Here is a 17,483-nt window from a genome sequence, read left to right as displayed (position 1 = left end):
CACCCACAGCCCTGTTAAAAATAAAACAAAAGTATATGTAACAGAAGTCTAAGGCATATAAAAATATAAAAACACCATGGTTTTTGATTTTTTACATAACTGGTATATATAAAAATTCAAGGTAATTTTCTGTTTTATTTAAATAAAGTATTCAATTGTATTACTAATTAGTAATTTTTTTGTTTAAAATATTTTTTATAAGAAAAATTAGTATTTTTTCCTTTTAAGTGTTTTTATCAAATTTTTATATACGAAGTATACAAATATGCATATCAGAAGAAAAGAGGTTTAATCACCTTTACAACGGTACCAATTTTTTAAAAATCGGTTGGTAATTTTTTTATTTTTTTTGAAACGTGTTTTTTCTAAAATTTTTATGCAATTTTTATGCATGTCAGAAGAAAAGGGTTAAATCGCCTTTACAGCGATACCAATTTTTTAAACATCGGTTAGTATTTTTTCTGTCTAAAATACTTTTTTTTTATATAAAAAAAGGTATTTTTTCCTTTAAATGTGTTATTTTTTAAATTCTTATATGCGAAGTATACAAATATGCATATCAGAAGAAAGAGGGTTTAATCGCCTTTACAACGACGACAACCTTTTAAAAATCGGTTGGTAAATTTTTTGTTCAAATTTTTTTTAATAAAAAAAGGTATTTTTTCCTTTAAATGTGTTTTTTCTCAAATTTTTATATACGAAATGTATGTACAAGTATGCATATCAGAAGAAAGGGGATTTGATCATCTTTACAACGATACTAATTTTTTAAAAAACTGTTAGTAATTTTTTTGTTTAAAATATTTTTCTTTATGCAAAAAGGTATTTTTTTAATTTAAATGCGTTTTTTCTAAAATTTTTATATACGGAGTATACAAATATGCAAATCGGAAGAAAGAGGGTTTAATCGCCTTTACAACGATATATATATTTTTTTTAAATCAGTTCAAAAGTGTTTGCACTATAAGGAATTTAAGACCGGAACTTTGACCCCTTATAGCACTATTACAGGTGCTAAGTTTGCAAAAGAAATGTTATATACCATTTAAATAAGAGCAAAAGGAAGACTACGTCTATATTTTTAGGTTTTTAGTTAACATGCAATAAATAAATATAATTTTTTACCAAAGGTCCTATTTCGAACTTCGAAGGCCCATATCTCGATTTCGGAGGCTAACTTCGAAAAACGGAGAAATCACTATTTTACCTATGACTCAATCTCTTAAAAGAAATTGGTTTGGCCCAATACCCAGAAAAAAAGTTGATTTTGCCGTACAGTGTAATAAAAACTCGAAAGAGAACATCGCGGGTACATTGTGGTAATACAATCCAAGTGAGGATCCGATTGATTGCACGGATATATATATATATATAATCGGTTTCCAGTTTAATTGCTATGAGAAAAACAGTTATAATTTTCATATATGGGCAAATCTAAAAAATAGCTACACTTTCCAAAAAAAAAATTCGAACCACCCTCATCAGCATAAAAAAGCCGCCTTTAGACAAATGATCAATAGAATTGAGCAAATACCACTAACAAAAGAAGGATACAAAAACGAACTGAACGCAATATATGCCATAGCGGCTAATAACGGATACAAGAGAGATCTGGTAGAGGAAATCCGAAGGGAGCACAAAAACAGAAAGCCACAGAAAGAAGAAAACAATGACACAAATTGGGCGGTATTAGCCTATACTGGAAAGTCAACGTACAAACTAGCAAATCTGTTCCAGAAGCACAACCTTCGCACATCATTCAGAGCAAATAACAACGTAGGACGGATACTACGGAACACCACAAATCAAGAAGACCCATTGGATAAACAAGGAGTGTATAAACTAACTTGCGAATCCCAGCATAGTTATATAGGTCAAACAGGACGTAAAATAAAAACAAGATTTCGCGAATATATAAGGGACTATAACAAAAAGACACAGAAACCGAGTGCAATACCAGAGTAAAATTTTGCTAACCACATGTTTAACAACAAATGTTCACCAACGCAAATAAGAAAGTCAGCGAAACTACCGTACCGTACAAAAAATATGGAAATATACAAACTAAAAACCTTCGACGGCAAAATAATAAACGAACAAACAAATACCGCGTCGGATATATTCGAACCCTTAAAATTAATTTACGAGAAAAAGAAAAATAACAACAAAACAACAGGCATGGACACTCCGAACAAACCACAAAGTACCACCAGGACAAAAATCACCGACTTTTACCTACCTGCAGGCAAAAACTATACAGAGACAACATAACGNAACGAAATGGCAAGTAGCTCAAAGTCTGTAACTCCACATTTCACAATTTTCACAATTTTCGGTTTTTCGCGTATAGGTTTTGAAGCATTTAATTTTAATAACCTTTTAAGTATGTATTGTATTCTACAAACAATTACGTATAATTTGATACCTTAGCAAGATGTGTGCTTTCAGAATAAACTAACTTTTAAAGATAAAATATTCTGCGATCTTGAGCGTAATTTCTATTCCAAAAACACCTTAATTGAAGGCACATTTGGAAAATACGTCGCAACGATCTAAATCTTTCTATAACTGCTAGTCCTTATAAAACTACATATACCTGTAAAATGCTTAAAAAAATTTGTCTCTAGAAGTTCGTAAAAACCCTGATTTACTACTTTTAATGATGCTCCTTCTTTTAGTCGGAATATTTCGAGAGTGGTATCAAAGAAACTTTTTTTCGACAAATGTTCTGATAGTTGCTCTTACTGAATTGGAGCCTTCTAAATTCAATGGCGTCCTCAGTTTTACCTTATTGGCTCCACTTTTCGAGATAGCGGTACTTGAAACTTTGCTTAAATTTTAACTATTTTATAAAAAAACACCNTGATTGATCAGAGACGTTGTTTTGCATTATAACTCCTCCAATTAAACAGGTTAAAATTTAGTATAGGTTCAATTTAACATATAGCACGCATACAATTTCTTGTTCTGATATGAAGTTAGAGGTATAGCGCAAAAACACATATCTGAGTAATCAGTTGTATTGGAGCTATATGTTAATGTGAAGCTATTGCGATAGTTTTAAGGAACTATTAAGGTAATATTAAAAAACTGTTATGTGCAAAATTTTAGTAAAATAACTTCAAAACTGAGGGAGTTATTTATAAAATAGTTAAGATTTAATCAAATTTTCAAGTACCGTTATCTCAAAAACCGGAACCAATCTGGTAAAACGGGGCATGCCATTGAATTTAGAACATCCCAATTAAGTGAATTCAACTTTCAAAATCTTTGCTCAAAATTTAAAACTTGAACAGCATAATTTGAACCCAGCTTATTCTTTTGTTTTCTATTTCATGTTTATTCCTCGTCTAACTTTTGAAGCACTTGATGAAAATGAATTACACTTATATTAATCAATTTACTAAGAGATTACGAATAAAATGATATATAAAACATAGGTGTGCTCACAAATTTAAAAATTAAAATTTTTATTTTGAAAGTGTACCTATTTTTTATATTTGCCCATATCTATAAACACCGTCTGATACAACTACAGTCAAAGAGCAAAAAGCTAAGACTTAAATTCATTTAAAAGCACCAACAATGGTTAATACACACAAAACTCCTCAAGGCACTCCTGCAGAATCTTCTCGACCTAAACAGGGTGGCAATCCAAAAAATACTAAAGACCACTCAGCCGCAAGATTTATTTCAGACAGTGACAGTCTAATAAGATACTGCACTAGATTCTCCTCATCAATTCAAGATAATTCAGTGTCGGGTCTGGATAGTAAAAACAATAATCTTGACAAACAAACAAAACAAAAACAAGTTCTTAATATTCTATTGGGGTGAATCGAAGTCGTTTTCAAGTCACGGCTCCTCTCTGCACTCTCACAAGATCTCTCCAAATTCAATGCCCTCACCCCCTGGCATATCTATGTTTAATAGACTTGTCGACTTAACCGCCATTGTTGTCACTTTAAACCAAATCTAAAATTATGCAAAGAAGATCCGTGTAGCAAAATTTAATGCATTCTTGAAACAGTGATCACTCAAATATATAAATAAAGCAAAATCCAAAAAGTTCTTCGGTAATAAGCGCACAAATTGCCCGCAATGCTACTATTCCGGTGATGCAGCAAACTCTCAACACATCACAAGCCTCATCCGTATCCATCGGGACATGATGAACCTCTACACCCCTTGCCGTGGCACACCTGGCCGCAACGATTCAGCCCACCATCAGCAGAAGTCTCGAATGCCTCTGAANCGGGTCTGGATAGTAAAAACAATAATCTTGACAAACAAACAAAACAAAAACAAGTTCTTAATATTCTATTGGGGTGAATCGAAGTCGTTTTCAAGTCACGGCTCCTCTCTGCACTCTCACAAGATCTCTCCAAATTCAATGCCCTCACCCCCTGTCATATCTATGTTTAATAGACTTGTCGACTTAACCGCCATTGTTGTCACTTTAAACCAAATCTAAAATTATGCAAAGAAGACCCGTGTAGCAAAATTTAATGCATTCTTGAAACAGTGATCACTCAAATATATAAATAAAGCAAAATCCAAAAAGTTCTTCGGTAATAAGCGCACAAATTGCCCGCAATGCTACTATTCCGGTGATGCAGCAAACTCTCAACACATCACAAGCCTCATCCGTATCCATCGGGACATGATGAACCTCTACACCCCTTGCCGTGGCACACCTGGCCGCAACGATTCAGCCCACCATCAGCAGAAGTCTCGAATGCCTCTGAAGAACAACCAACTGGAGCAGTGCAAGCGCTGAGAATCATCGACGAGGAATGCCGTCAGTACCTCCAACTGAACAATTGTGGAGCTGTTCCAGAGACCACAGCGGCTTCTGGGCAAATAACTTGCCTAGGGAGGCCAGAATGTTCAAACGAGCACTTCCGTCTGACGGATCCACCGTGAACCTACATGTAGTAAACAAAATACTGACATTTGTAAATTATCTACTGGGGTGGTAGACCGCCCGGTAGTGGAAATTATTAATACTTTCCACCTGACTTTTCATCTGCAGAGCATAACAACTTCCATGACTAACGCACAGCCATGGCCGCCTTCGCATGAATGACTTTGTGTAGTACAAAAAACAATAGAGTGAAATCGTTCGTATTCGATCGTGCGTCCATTCTAATACACATGCTTTTTTCATGTGATCGTTCATCTGATCTGATACACAGCAGCTACAACTTAAGGGGCTGAGTACGTAGCTGCTCACTACCTAACTTTGTTATCTACTCGCTTCGTATCAATTCATTACTTCGGCTTCTCCTAGTTCCCACCTTCTTTAGTCAGTTGCAAATTCATTGCTACTCAAAATGCACGTGACTAGGCAATACATTTTTGTAGTAGCAGGAATAACATTAGGAATACCTAAGAAATTGGCCTAGTGGGACCTTTGTACACCCACGTACCACGCTTTGAACGTACAGTCACTCACAGAAGTATGCGTAAATTAGTTTTTTCACAATATTCAAAATGTTTTCCATCATAAATCTTNATTTGTTATCTACTCGCTTCGTATCAATTCATTACTTCGGCTTCTCCTAGTTCCCACCTTCTTTAGTCAGCTGCAAATTCATTGCTACTCAAAATGCACGTGACTAGGCAATACATTTTTGTAGTAGCATGAATAACATTAGGAATACCTAAGAAATTGGCCTAGTGGGACCTTTGTACACCCACGTACCACGCTTTGAACGTACAGTCACTCACAGAAGTATGCGTAAATTAGTTTTTTCACAATATTCAAAATGTTTTCCATCATAAATCTTTTTCGCTAATTTTCATTTAAATTCTATACCAAAACCCATATAAATCATTCTTGCAAACTTTGTACAAAATTCGTAAAAATAAATCAAACTTAATGAAATTTTCATAAAAATTTCAAACTTTTTATTCAAAATTTTTAGAAAAATTTTCGGTATGCAGTTTTGTAGCCCGTTAAATTTTAGTATAATAAAGTGCAGGTTTCAAACAGCTAAAAATTACTTCTGTTTTTGTAGAATGATTTTGTTCATGCCTTATATGGAAACATGTCCATGTCAAGTTAACTTTGAGGTTTTGACATAATCGTTCGTTCGCGTCCCGAGCGGACGTATCCCGATCCTCCACTATCCCATTGTGTTCAATAAACCTATATTTTTGCAATTAAAGCCGGACTTCTCTATTATACTTTCCATACGTGGATTTTTTAAAGTGTAATCCAGCTAAAAGATATGAAGGCAAATGTTCATATAAGTTTGCACAAAAAAAATTATATACCGTTTAAATACGAGCAAAAGGCGGACCTCTCCATATTTTTACTTTTTTTGTTGTTTACATACAATAATTAAAAATATTTTCTTACCATAGGTCCAATTTCGAACTTCGAAGGCCCATATCTCTATTTCGGAAACTAACTTCGAAATACGGAGAAATTGCCTTTTTAATTATGACTCAATTTCTTAAAAACAAATTGCCTTTTTAATTATGAGTCAATCTCTTAAAAACAAAGATTCCCCGAATTACAATCGCGAATTACCCTATTCACACGGGCACATTCTTAATTCGATTTGACCGTTCTCTGTCTCTGTGTATTTTTTCTTCGCTACAAAAGTGATGCAAAATGCTAAATTGCTAAAAATTTATAAATTTCTGTATTAAATTGGTGATTTACACATTTACTAACGTTACTTTTAGTACTCAGAAAAAGTGCCAGTTTTGATTTGTGAACTGGTTTCGATAAATTTCCGATTAAAATTAGACGCGGCAGCGATTTGTTCGTAATTCGCAATTACGTAATTCGGAAGGGTAATTGGAGTGCGAATTTGGAATTAGAGAGCGAACTACGTAATTGGTGTGCCGTGGGATAGCCGTATTAGAAGTAGTAATAGTGTGGAATAAAAAAAAAAAAAAAAAAAAAAAACAGCATATAACTTCAGTCGAAATGAACAGAAGCGCTTAAGAGCAAATTCATTANCGCTACTTGAGTTCAGTCGAAATGAACAGAAGCGCTTAAGAGCAAATTCATTAAAAAAGGCAAACAACTATAGACGTAATTACTCCTGCCCTTAATCTATTTCAGGTTCCCCCTTCGTAAAGTCTAAATTAACCGCTTTGCCTTTCTTTTGGTTTCGAAACTGATCTAATTCTGCACCAGAATGAGGGTGTCAATCTATTTAATAACTGTTTGATACCAGTATTACTAGAAGTAGGAGAGATAAAATATTCCATTTGGTGTTCAGTTTGAATTCATAATATTACGTTGTCATTGAGCCATAACCTCGAGTTTAACGTTTTGAGTTTATGAACAACTGTCAAGTGTTCACGTTGGAGTTTTTAACAAACTCAGAGTTTAATTTGACATTTTTCTGTTTACTTTTTCTTATTCTCTTTTAGCCTGTCCTGTAGTATTTATCACACACGCACATAAGTCTAGAATACCAACAGTTTAGCTATAAAAAAAAAACAAGAAACGAGGATCGATAGGACCTTTTACGCTGATTTCAACCATACCATTATTTGATGCAAATAAAAACCAAAGCCAATAAAAGAGGTTAAAGTTCAACTTTTCTATTTCTCATGTGTTTAATATCTCGGAAACTACTCAACCGATTAAAAAATTACACAGGCCGACAAAATTTAATCAACATTCAGACCCAGAAACCAGACTATATATATATCCGAATATAAATCTGGCCTCAGAATTGCTCTATCAGCTCTGTGTTCGAGATATCCTAACCTAAAAGTGCAAAAAACACCGTTTTTGCCCATATTTGAGGTTATGTAGCCTTGCAGATGTTTTCTTTCTCCAAAATAATAGGCCGACAACTTTAAGTACAAGTCTTCTTCTTTCAAATGGCGTTTTGTTTGCTCAAATATCATTTTTGTTTGCTGAGATATCGCATTTTGAAATTTTCATGTTTCTAAATTTTCCTACACCTGAAAATCGATTGAGATAACATAGACATGATATAGTCGATTCATTTTTTGGTTACATCTTATGATTGTTGTAATATTTTTTTTGACTTATCAGCTCTTCATCTTTTCTTATCTTATCTTATCTTTTGGTGAAATAAAACATCTGCAAGGCTACATAACCTCAAATATGGGCAAAAACGGTGTTTTTTGCACTTTTAGGTTAAGATATCTCGAAAACCAGAGCTAATAGAGCAATTCTGAGGCCAGATTCGGATGCATCGCATCAAAATCCTTCGAAAATATATAGTCCGGTTTCTGGGTCTGAAATGCTGTCGGCCTGTGTTATTGATGCTAATTTCAACATAATTTAAATACCTTTTATGCGACGTACATATATACTATAACCAGTTTTAAAACTAATTGTATATAAACGCCATGTAAAGAGATATATTTATATTTTTTGTGTTTTCTAGTATCTTCGGACTAAAAATATAAAACAGCATATAAATTATATACATTCATCAAAGACAAATTAATTACCTTTATTTTGACATCATTAGTTTTTAATAGGTTATGTTGTTCAAATGATGTTAATATTTAAAAAATTAAAAAAGTATCATTTAACCATTGATATCTTCTTTATTTTTTACTTCCACCAGATAATTTTGGTAGGGTTGAAATCACAAAAAGTTCTATCGAGCCACATTTTTGGTTTTTGCATAGCTAGATTATTGATATTCTAGACTTATGTGCACGACCTCGGACTATTTCTGATTAAATCCTGCAGTACGGGAACAGGCTAACTGTCGGCAAGTTGGTTTTTGTTGTTGTTGTAGCGGCTGCAACAACCCCGCCCAAATCGGTTAATATCTCAGTCGTCGTCGTCAAGTTCCACTAACGGCAGCCCTAAGAAGCGTGCAGCCTCAATAGGGTCGGTCCACAGGGACAAAGGCGTTAGGGTTCTCGGGTTTTCCGGGCATACGAAGAGATGTTTCGAGTCATGGGGTGCCTCTCCGCATGCCGACACTCATTTGGTACATCTGCGTTTATTCTGCTCAGGTATGAGTTCAACCTGCTGCAGTAGCAGGTGCGAAGTTGGGCTATTGTGGTTCTAGTCTCCCGAGGCAGATGAAGCTCCGCCTCGTCAATGTCCAGTGGTTGTGCGCCTAGAACGCCATTCACAGGTCTGGTGTCTACATAACTCGAGACTTACTCCCTATGAATGCCGTTCAGGGCCTGTCGATAAGCTGACGGGTTCAGAGGTTGTTTAATGAACCTCTGGACTTCGTCCGTCAGTTCGTGCAGATGCCTCCTGACGTGCCTGGGCGAGAGCTCTTCTGCAAACAGTTTCCTGTTTAGGTGACCGCGTCTATGGCTCCTGACAAGAAACCGCTTGCAGAGCATTGTGTTGTGCTCCTTAATCGGGAGCAATTTCGCCTCGTCGTGCAGGTGGTGTTCTGGCGACATCAGAAGGCATCCAGGCGCTGTCCGTAGTGTGGTGTTTTGCGTCGTCTGCAGCTTCATCCACTGGCTTGAGGACCTTGTTGCGGCTCTGTACTTTGTTGACAATAGCGGTTGCGTGCGCAGAGAAGGAGAGCAGACTGTCGAAGGTTACTCCGAGTATCTTGGGGTTATTCACCGTCGGATGTATGTATCATCGACGTGAATTCCCAGCGGTAGCCTGATCTCCTTCGTCCAGTTGGTGAAGAATGTCGCAGAGCATTTTGTAGGGGAGAGAGTTAGGCTCCTTGCAGTGCAGAAGCGAGAAAGCTCGGAGATATACCGGTTTACTTTCGAACACAAGTCATCGATTCCATTCCCGGCCGGCGTAAGAGACAATCGAGACTCCCTGTGGTGGTTGAGGGAGCTTTGAAAAGTAAAAGTTAAACAGTAGCGGGGAAAGGACACCATCCTGTGGAACCCCCTGTTTTATTTTTCTGAGTTTGCTCGATTTGTCTCTAAACATTACCGACGAGTATTGACCACTCAGATAATTCGCCGACCACCGTTTGAGCCTCTGTGGAAGAGAGGAAGCCTCTATATCTTCTAGCCGCGTGGAGTTGCTGACGGTGTCAAACGCCTTTGAGGTCCAACGCTACTAGAATGGTTCTCTCACAGGGACGGTTGCGGGTANTTTGTTGTTGTTGTAGCGGCTGCAACAACCCCGCCCAAATCGGTTAATATCTCAGTCGTCGTCGTCAAGTTCCACTAACGGCAGCCCTAAGAAGCGTGCAGCCTCAATAAGGTCGGTCCACAGGGACAAAGGCGTTAGGGTTCTCGGGTTTTCCGGGCATACGAAGAGATGTTTCGAGTCATGGGGTGTCTCTNCTCGGGTTTTCCGGGCATACGAAGAGATGTTTCGAGTCATGGGGTGCCTCTCCGCATGCCGACACTCATTTGGTACATCTGCGTTTATTCTGCTCAGGTTTGAGTTCAACCTGCTGCAGTAGCAGGTGCGAAGTTGGGCTATTGTGGTTCTAGTCTCCCGAGGCAGATGAAGCTCCGCCTCGTCAATGTCCAGTGGTTGTGCGCCTAGAACGCCATTCACAGGTCTGGTGTCTACATAACTCGAGACTTACTCCCTATGAATGCCGTTCAGGGCCTGTCGATAAGCTGACGGGTTCAGAGGTTGTTTAATGAACCTCTGGACTTCGTCCGTCAGTTCGTGCAGATGCCTCCTGACGTGCCTGGGCGAGAGCTCTTCTGCAAACAGTTTCCTGTTTAGGTGACCGCGTCTATGGCTCCTGACAAGAAACCGCTTGCAGAGCATTGTGTTGTGCTCCTTAATCGGGAGCAATTTCGCCTCGTCGTGCAGGTGGTGTTCTGGCGACATNTGAAGTTTGTCACGCTCATCGGCTAGAACAGCCGCTTCAGCAGGGAAATTTGGACGGNGCAGATGCCTCCTGACGTGCCTGGGCGAGAGCTCTTCTGCAAACAGTTTCCTGTTTAGGTGACCGCGTCTATGGCTCCTGACAAGAAACCGCTTGCAGAGCATTGTGTTGTGCTCCTTAATCGGGAGCAATTTCGCCTCGTCGTGCAGGTGGTGTTCTGGCGACATCAGAAGGCATCCAGGCGCTGTCCGTAGTGTGGTGTTTTGCGTCGTCTGCAGCTTCATCCACTGGCTTGAGGACCTTGTTGCGGCTCTGTACTTTGTTGACAATAGCGGTTGCGTGCGCAGAGAAGGAGAGCAGACTGTCGAAGGTTACTCCGAGTATCTTGGGGTTATTCACCGTCGGATGTATGTATCATCGACGTGAATTCCCAGCGGTAGCCTGATCTCCTTCGTCCAGTTGGTGAAGAATGTCGCAGAGCATTTTGTAGGGGAGAGAGTTAGGCTCCTTGCAGTGCAGAAGCGAGAAAGCTCGGAGATATACCGGTTTACTTTCGAACACAAGTCATCGATTCCATTCCCGGCCGGCGTAAGAGACAATCGAGACTCCCTGTGGTGGTTGAGGGAGCTTTGAAAAGTAAAAGTTAAACAGTAGCGGGGAAAGGACACCATCCTGTGGAACCCCCTGTTTTATTTTTCTGAGTTTGCTCGATTTGTCTCTAAACATTACCGACGAGTATTGACCACTCAGATAATTCGCCGACCACCGTTTGAGCCTCTGTGGAAGAGAGGAAGCCTCTATATCTTCTAGCCGCGTGGAGTTGCTGACGGTGTCAAACGCCTTTGAGGTCCAACGCTACTAGAATGGTTCTCTCACAGGGACGGTTGCGGGTAAGGCCACGTGTTATCTGAGTGTTTATGGCGTTAAGTGCTGTTGTTGTACTGTGCACTTTACGGAAACCATGCTAATGCTTCGCTGGGGTCAGGTGGTTCGTGAAATACGGGAGGAGCAAGGCCTCAAGTGTCTTCGCTACCGGGGAAAGAAGTGTTATTGGCCGATAAGATTCTCCTTTGTTTGCTGGTTCCCCCGGTTTGAGCAGTGGGGCCACTCCAGATGTCTGGGATGATGAGAGTGGCCATTGACATATTGAGGACCTCCGTTAGGTACGCTACTCCCGCAGGACCCACATTTTTCAGCATCAACATGCATATTCCGTCGGGACCCATGGCTTTGGAGGCTTTCGCCTTCCCGATGGCCACCTGAANGTGCAGCCTTCTGGTCATTCGACGCTTGGCTTTGTCTGCCGGAGGATGCAGTATGAACTGCCGGCTAAAATAGCTCGCGCATCGCTCCGGGTCCGACGAAGAATGGTCGCCGAAAGAAATTTCGATCCTGTCATCGTGCTTCATCGGATTGGACAGTGACCTCACGGTTGACAAAAGCGTACTCACACCAGAGCCGAAGTTGCAAGTCTTCAGATGCTCTTCCCACTTTTTCCGCTTATGTACGTTCACAAGCTGCCGAATCTCCGCGTTGAGATCCCTAATACGGGGATTTCCGGGATCGGCCTGATGAAGTTTGTCACGCTCATCGGCTAGAACAGCCGCTTCAGCAGGGAAATTTGGACGGGGGTCGGTGATGCATCCTGCCGGTACGAAGCGAGCTGCAGCAGCAGTGACAACCCTGCGGAACCTTCACCAAGGTGGACGTCGGTTGGTGTATGGACCACGGCGAAGGTGCTCACAGTAAATTCCGCGAAGCCTTTCCAATCAGCTTTAGAAAAGTTGATATAGGCCCGGTGTTCCGCGGAAGAAAAGTCGGTTGGTTTGTCGATCGAGATGACTGTGGGCTGATGGTCTGATGCGAAAGTCAGCATGTCGCCTTGATACGCTGTTTTCAGACCAGGGCTGACTATTGTTATGTCTGGCGAGCTGCAGCAGCTGCCCATAATCCTGGTGGGTGCGCCGTCGTTCATTGTGCAGAATATCGAATCATCTGTCTGCTCAGCCAAGTCTGTTCCCCTACGATCGTTTGACAGGCTTGAATGCCAAAGATCGTGGTGTGCATTAAAGTCACCTACTACCATGCGGTTTTCACCTCTGAGGAGCGCACCTATATCAGGGTGATATCCTGCCGGGCAGCAAGTGACAGGGGGTATGTACACGTTAAATATATTTCAAGCTCAACATCGCCTGACCGGATAGCGATGCCCTGACAGTATAAGGTGGTATCCCTGCGGTCGATGTCTGCTTCAATAAGACGATACTGCACGGTGGGGTGCGTGATGAACGCTAAGCTACCACCATTGTCTCGCTCGCGATCTCGACGGTGCACGTTGTATCCGGCACAATTCACCAACGTTGAATTGCTGTGCAACTGCGTCTCTTGGATCGCAGCTATCAATATACCATACCTTCTCATGAAGACAGTTATCTCCTCGGGCTTGCTCTGAAGTCCGTTACAGTCGGCAAGTTGGTTGCAGGTATGGATTGTCAAAGGCACAAACCAAATTTGGTAAAAAAATGGTTGCATTCGTATAAACTCCAAATAAAAGTGTTGTTTAAGGAGGAGAGTTTAACGAAATTTTTTGTATGGTAAACTCCGAGTTTACGAGTGGAGTTTAGCGTTAAACTCCAAATTGGCCCATAAACTCCAGTTTGTGGCTTAATAGGGACGAATATAAGGTGCTTAATGTGGTTGCTGTCGCGATTCAAGACCTGCTTAGTGGATGTGCATTAGTTACAATACCAAATTCGCTTTTAAAACACAATCTTCAGAAGCCGATCAAAAAGCATACGAAGAAACTACTCGTTATTTACTTAATTGTTATAAATTATATGACTCGAAAATGTTTGTTTTTAATTTTAAGTATATGATATAATAATTGAACCAACATTTCTTTACAGACGATACATGGGAACGAAAATATGTTTTTAGGAATAGTTTCTAATGACAACTTTGAAAGAAACGTAAAATCTTTAAATAGTGCTTACGAACAGTATGTACTTAGCGTTGGAGAATTCGATGAAAGGATTTTATTAAGCAATCCTAATTATCGTAAAGTAAACAGTTCTGGTAAGTTATATTTACAATATTGTTTCCTATTTAATTTAAATTTAATTTTTTTTCAGATGTAGGCGACGAAAGCCTTTCTGTGAGTCTTAATCAATGTTTCTCTAATTACACGGTGCTACCAAAAAAAAAATCACGAAATACACCCGAAACAAAACTTATGGCCTTTTATGTATGGCAACTGGTGTCTAGTTGCTGGTCTAGTAGCCGTGGCTACCACTACCGTACTTTGTATTATGTATAGCGATTAATCTCAGTATACAGAAAAACGCAGACGGCATCCGAATTTATTTTTTTGCCATGTAAATTTCGAAGTAATTGGCAACTTTTCTCCAATGCGTTTAACGAATTATGTAAACAAATAACAAAATCGTCACAAGCGGGATACATAAAATTGCGCTACTAGACTCAGTAGCCGACGGTCAGTAGCCAGTTGCCATACGTAATGCGAATTTTTGTATATGGTTGGCCATCGGCTATCAGTCGCCATACAAAATAGGGCCATTAGTGTAGGTTGTAGGTAGGGTCGAGTATAATATGAAAATAAATTTCGTATAGTTCCTTAACCCTCCATTTTTTTATTTTTTATTTAAAAACAGTCATTATGTTCGTATTTGATGCACTTATCTATAACAGCTTGACTAATATTGAAAAGGGGATGTAGAGTCCTTTAGAATGACGTACAACACTATGTAGTTAGACTTGGCTTGTTGGAAGTTTTCATTGGGTAAAATTTAAAAACTATTTTTCAAATTTTTTTTTTAACTTTGACCATCGCTTATTTTAACAATTTCTATAAAGGTGGCCAAATATCTAGTACCTATTTAAATGTACATTTATTTTCGAATAAATTGACAACTCACCTAAGGCAATTGCATACATATTGTCGAAGATAAGCAATTTAAGCAGAAATACGGCCTTGAAGATATTTCACTTTCAGACTTTCAGATTTTTTGAGCAGTGTGGCTAGGAAATTCATCAATATTTACTCAAAATTGATGTATGCAATGGCTCTTCAGCAAAAAATTTATTTTTCGTAAAATTTTTGGAAATTCGTCGTGGCACGGCCCACTTATATCATATATGTGTAGCTCAAAAACGGTTTCACCGAGCATTTAATCTTTTACTGTGCAATACAAAGAACAGATAAATACATGTAAATACTAGGATAAAAATATACAGTAACAAAAATATATATAAAAACAAGTATTACAGAAATATGCAAGTATGAATAAAAAGTTATAATGTAAATGTAGTAACTAGAGTACAAACAGAAATTGTATATAACGTAGAAACCTAAAGAGAAAATTTATAACCACCTCATTATGCGACTTTATCAGTGAAATATGCAAAGATAAGTTTTTTTGAAATTGCATGCACAAAGCGAGTTTTTTTAAAGACAAGAATATAAAATTAAAAGCGCGTGTGCATTTGTAAAACTTAAGCTTATCATACAGATATTCCGGCATTTTATAAACTAACAATTTTAACATAAATATACAATTACGAGCTTTTATATAGTTTCTTAGGTCGCAGCCAAGTATCGAGTTTCTCAAGGTAGATAAATGCTCAAATTTCTTCAAGCCATATACATACCTAGTGGCATGGTTAAATGCAACATCGAGTTTGTGGAGGTAATGAGAGTCTAGTTTGCTGGTACACTTTCGAAATACGTAATTTGAGGAACAATAAGGCTTGAGACCAGCTGTTTTTTCGTATCAGAGGGTACGAAAAGTGAGGATACTCTGAGGCAGCGCAAGGTGTAGTAAATTTTTCCCACAACTCTCTACCAAATTTGATATACGTGCTTAGTCTCCTTAAGCGCCGCCTTGAAAATTTTTAAAATCTAGATCGATGCAGTAGCTTTTGGGATATGCATCTATGATATAATTTTCCTAAAATTTTATGAAAAGCTAATGTTATGCAAAAGAGTCTTCGTATACATATGTATATCAATTTGAACAAATATTGATGAATTCCTTAGCCACATCGCTCAAAAAATCTGAAAGTCGGTCACATATAAACAAATAAATTAAAGACCGTATTTCTGCTTAAATTGCTTAACTTCGATAATTTGTATGCAGTTGCATTAAGTGAGGTATCATTTTTTTCCCATTCCTTAGCCACACTGCTCAAAAAATCTGAACGTCTGGTACATACACACAAATAAGTTTGAGCCCGTTTTCTACTTAAATTGCTTTAATAATAATAATCCCACCGGTTTTGCTCCATTCCCGCCCATCCGCACGAGGGGCGCAGTCCGCATGACGTACGGAACCAATATTTTCAATTTTTTGTGCCGAGTCACGACAGGCAGGAGTTTGTTAAGTTTCGAGATCTAAAACTTCAGCCACAGAACTAAATTAATCAGCTGATTATTATGTATTTATGTTAGTGAATCATTTATGGAGAGAGGATAGTATCGCTTTCTTTATGCTGAAAAGCGAATCAGATATATCAAATGTGCTGGAATGAGAGTTAAAATCCTGGCATAAGCAATGGAGTGGTTCGTGTAATTCAAAATTAGTTTTACAAGTTTTCAAAAATAGGGGATAAAAGTGTCTTGACGGGAGGGAACATTAAGGCTAATTTCATCCAGAAGAAGCGGACTTGAAACTGAGCCTGCCAGTAATTTAACCATAAAAATTGTACCAAGCATTTCCCTGCGACTGACAAGTGTAGGAAGATTAATAAGTTTTAATCGGCTAGTATAAGGCGGAAGGTTATATTGAGAATCTCAACGGAAATTTCTTAAAGTAAAGAGTAGGAATTGTTTTTGAATTGATTCTATCTTGTCTGAGTAAATTTTATACCTTGGATTCCAAACCACTGAACCGTATTCCAGAATCGGTCTAACTAATGTTGTAAACAGGGCTTTAGTGATATAAGAGTCACTTGGTTCTTTTAACCATCGTTTCAGAAATGCAAGTACACCTTTAGCCTTGTTGCCTATTACATCAATGTGAAGGTTAAAATTAAGTTTCAGATCCATTGTGATACCAAGGTCCACAAAATTGTATACCTGTTCCAAATTATGGTTATCTATTGTATAAGAAAGTGGCTCTTCGCGAGAAGCACCTTACTTTACATTTTTTCAGATTTAGAGGCATACGATTTACATAGCAGCAGTTAGCCATGCTGTTTAAGTAAGCTGTGCTTTTAGTTGTTTTCGCAAATTCTCAATGAGATTCATATCCGCGGATTGGGGAGGTCATTTCGAAATAGCAAATTTTTGCGTTTGCATCCTGTCTTTGCGAACATATGCAGAATGTTTTGGGTGATTTTTCAGCAGAAACTCTTATTTTTCGACTACATCTTGCAAATTGTGTTGAAATATGAACAGATACTGTTCCTTACGCATAATGTGTACTAACAGACCAAGAAAATGTTTGAAATACAACCCCAAACTATTATTGACCGACCACTGTTATTCACAGTTTGCCTTACATGCTGCGCATGGGCTTAATTTGGTCTTTGACCCAATACCATGCCCGGCCATCTGATTGAAAGCGATTAATTTACTCTTGCCAGACCAAATAACCTTCAATTGAAATTTAAAAATATGTTTNGGGAGGTCATTTCGAAATAGCAAATTTTTGCGTTTGCATCCTGTCTTTGCGAACATATGCAGAATGTTTTGGGTGATTTTTCAGCAGAAAC

General features: G+C 38.5%; 1 protein-coding gene across 1 annotated transcript in view; it reads left to right on the top strand.

Moving 5' to 3' along the window:
• LOC108360949 (retinoblastoma family protein-like) overlaps window positions 1–13,995 on the top strand; it is a gene marked incomplete at its 3' end in the record, with an annotated part of 181,979 nt that extends 167,984 nt beyond the window's left edge. Inside the window, exons 3-4 of the mRNA XM_017613445.1 lie at window positions 13,658–13,826; window positions 13,883–13,995. Of these exons, the coding sequence (XP_017468934.1) occupies window positions 13,658–13,826; window positions 13,883–13,995 (282 nt within the window). The remainder of the gene's footprint in view (window positions 1–13,657; window positions 13,827–13,882) is intronic.
• Window positions 13,996–17,483: the final 3,488 nt, after the last annotated feature.

Source organism: Rhagoletis zephyria, unplaced genomic scaffold (genome assembly GCF_001687245.7).
Source record: "Rhagoletis zephyria isolate East Lansing unplaced genomic scaffold, Rhagoletis_zephyria_1.1 Rzeph_scaffold_00662, whole genome shotgun sequence".
Taxonomy (NCBI): domain Eukaryota; kingdom Metazoa; phylum Arthropoda; class Insecta; order Diptera; family Tephritidae; genus Rhagoletis; species Rhagoletis zephyria.
The sequence above is the reverse complement of the archived record's forward strand: the minus strand, read 5'-3'. Positions and strand labels throughout refer to the sequence as shown.